The 3,627-nt window shown below is 38.2% G+C and overlaps 1 protein-coding gene across 1 annotated transcript in view; it reads left to right on the forward strand.

The window, feature by feature from the left end:
- TRPM1 (transient receptor potential cation channel subfamily M member 1) overlaps positions 1-3,627 on the forward strand; it is a 166,498-nt gene that overhangs the window by 140,099 nt on the left and 22,772 nt on the right. The window contains exon 25 of the mRNA XM_030884308.2: positions 777-979. Within this exon, the coding sequence (XP_030740168.2) occupies positions 777-979 (203 nt within the window). The remainder of the gene's footprint in view (positions 1-776; positions 980-3,627) is intronic.

Consider the following 3,627-nt stretch of genomic DNA (forward strand, 5'->3'; position numbering starts at 1 on the left):
TGTAATCGGTTCCCTCTTTCCTACCCATTCTCCCTTTACCCTCCCTGTTTCGCCACTCAAGGTCTCGGGTGTTAGTATAAGAATCCCTGCTAGTGCAATAGATGTTAACTGAAAGGTCCACAGTTCAAACTCTCCAGTTACATGGGAGAAAGATGTAATCTGCTTCCATAAAGATTATAGTACTGGAAACACAGGGAAGTTCTACCATGTCCTACAGGATTGCTATGAGTTGGAATCAACTTGACTACAGTTGGTTTGGTTTGGATTAAATGTCAGTAAACAACAAACTTGATCAGTTTTCTATTTCTAACTTACACTGCCCTCTGTTGGAAACTAAAATAAGGCAAAGCTTATATCCTACCTAAAGTCTGAAATAATACACATTTGGTCAAATCTGTTTCATAAGCAAGCAGTTCAGAGACACAAAAGCAGTTTGATTGGATATAAAGTTTAAATACATGAAAAGGTTTAGTTAACGAGCTCATTCTTTATATGCATAAATATATGCATATTTCATTTATATGAAATAAAATTTCCTGTGCACATGAATCTGTATTTTTTCAAACCATCTGTACCCATCTTAAAGATATTTAATTTTTAATTTCATAGTTGAGTGTAGCTAATCCACATTTATATTAATAAATAGAATGAGTAGCCAAGGAATCAGTGACACTAAAAGTCATCTTTATATTTTCATTTCAATATGAATTAATTTTTTCTGAGAAATCACAAGTTAAAGTAATATAAGTAACACTAAAAATCTCTTCTTTTTAAAGCAATACCTTCTTTGAAGTAAAGTCAATATCTAACCAAGTGTGGAAATTTCAGAGGTACCAGCTGATTATGACGTTTCATGACCGGCCAGTCTTACCACCACCAATGATCATTTTAAGCCACATCTACATCATCATTATGCATCTTAGTGGGAACTGCAGGAAAAAAAGAGAAGGAGACCAAGATGAACAGGATCATGGATTAAGTATGTGCAAGACCCTTTCATTCCTATCCTGGGCTAATTTCAAGAAAATGTTTCAGTTGGGCACTCTTAGAAGTCTCACTACATTTATTAAATATGTGAAAATACAACACTCTAGCCTAGCCGCTGTTCTTTTCAGAATGCTTCTCATTTTTTGTCACTTTTATTCTGGTTGGATTAATGATTAGTAATCACAATTACAGATGACGCCCAGGTGGAGAAAATTATTTGCAATTGACAACTAACCTAAATGCTGGTAATTCAAATTCACCCAGAAATACCAAGGAAGAGAAGCCTAAAGATCTACTTCTGTTAAAATTGTTGTCAGTTGGTATAAAGTCAACTCTCGTTCATGGCAATACATATGTTATAGAATCGAATTGTTCCAAAAGTTTGTGCAGCTATAATCAATAGATTGCCAAGACTTTTCTTCCAAGAATCACCAATTTCTGGTTAGCAGTTAAGCATAAAGCATTTGGGCCACCTAAGGATATTTCCAGTAAAAATGTGCTTGTCCCAATGGGTGTATGTATCGATTGTGAATAAGAGCTGTATGATCCCCCAATAAAATGATTTTTTTTTTAAAGATTACAGCCAAGGAACAGAAATCTAAGATCACAGACTAGGCTGATACACTATCTAGACTCTCTACAACAACGACTCAAGACACCAAATGAACAAGATATGAATGGCAATCCTGGAACTTAGAACTTCAAAGGAAAAGATAAATTATCTCAAATACGGATGAAAGGAAGAAAATGAACAAAAACAGCAAACAAGGAGGAATCACTAAACTGCCAACTGACCCAGTGCAGTCATTTTGAGTTATTGCAAGCAGGATTTCAACCGAAGCAGGAAGCAGATTACTGGTTCCACTCACCCAGGACTGTACCAGCACCCACATCAGTGACTGGCCACCAAAGAAGTGTGATCTATCTTCTCCCTTACCTCGCAAAACCTACCAATATCAAGAGGCAGCCCCCTCACCACTGCCCACTCAGTGGCCGGTCAAACCTACTGCACCCTCCCTTCCCCATCAACCAGGGCTGTACCACTTTTCCCCCTTAGTATTTTACTCTTACCACCATCCCTTTTTGCTATTTTCTTTTTTTCCCCTTTTGTGTATTATTAACTTCTATTCCTTTAGAAACCCTCATGGCACTGTCAGGTAAACACTGGACTGCTCACAGCAAGAGTGGCAGTTCAAATCCACCAGCAGCTGTGACAGAGAAAAATAAGGTTAGCTGCTCCCAGTAAGACTGACAGTCTCAGAACCCCTATTGTTGCCAGCATATAAGGTCTGGGATGCCTGGCACTGGTCTAGCCTAAGAGAGAGACCAGGTTAATTGAGATTTTCTACATTTATTTCTGCAAGTGTTTCACAAGAGGCAACCATGAGGTTTGCTACTTTCAAGACTGCTTTAATTTTCAGTGAAAACCAAGTAATTCATATACTCTGAACTACGTAGCAACCTCAAGGGAATGTTTAAGAAGTTTGTTACAATGAACAAAAGTCTTCAATTAAGGAAACAAAGGGGGCAAGGTTCACTGAGGAACAGAAGACATCCTTGAACCTTTCACTCCCTAAGGCAGTGGTCGTCAACCTTCCTAGTGCCGTGACCCTTTCATACAGTTCCTCGTGTTGTGGTGACCCCCCAGCCATAAAATTATATTCATTGCTACTTCATAATTGTAATTTTGCTACTGTTATGAATCATAATGTAATAATCTGATATGCAGGATGTATTTTCATTGTTAGAAATTGAACATTAAAGCATAGTGATTAATCACAAAATAATATATAATTATATATTGTGAAATATTTATTTCACTTACAAATAAATGAAATTTTGTCTTGAAGCATGGTGTAGCATGGGTAACAGTCTTCACACCGGGTACTCGTATGTGGGCATATCTGCATGTGGGCGGACCCGCCTGAAGAAGGATAGAGGAGCTATGTCTAGGTTCCTAAGACCATTGGGAATATGTGTTTTCCGATGGTCTTAGTTGTTTGACCCCCAAAGGGGTTGCAACCCACAGGTTGAGAACCACTGCCCTTAGGTCTCAAGCTTCATTATTTATCAAAATGTTCTTGGTGCCCAGATGGATTTTTTTGCCTAAACATATTGACCAAGTTTAAAGGGAATTTTACTGCTAGGTGGTGCACTGATGCATTTTAGTTTTTAGCTATCTAGATCCCAATCGTGCCACACTTTTGAGTATTTGATTAGCATCAGGCTAACTCCATTATCTGCTCTAGCACTCTGAGTCAGAATCAGCTAGTTGGTAATGGTTTTTTGGTTCTGTTTTCCTTTGTTTTTATTTTCTTACCCGTTTTTTGGTTGTTGACGATGATAATGTTTTGTCAATTCTGTGTAGCAGATGCCCTGTCCTACGTTGCCTCCTTGATTAACAGTGCCCTTCTCCATTCAGCAGTATGAACTCCCATGAAAGCTGTGTTTTGACCCTGTCATCATTACTGGGAGCTCTCGCTCTCGCTCTGCTCTTTCTCAATCCCTTCCCTTTCCCTCCCTTCCTTATTTTTACTTCCTTCTTTATTTTTCTCTTTTTTATCCCTTATTCTTTTCTCTTTCTTTTGTTAATCCCATGGAGTGGGTACTCACCCTACATAACTTTCATAGTCAACAGCC

Source organism: Echinops telfairi, unplaced genomic scaffold (genome assembly GCF_000313985.2).
Source record: "Echinops telfairi isolate 266 unplaced genomic scaffold, ASM31398v2 ScPeMD7_7475;HRSCAF=8513, whole genome shotgun sequence".
Lineage (NCBI taxonomy): Eukaryota > Metazoa > Chordata > Mammalia > Afrosoricida > Tenrecidae > Echinops > Echinops telfairi.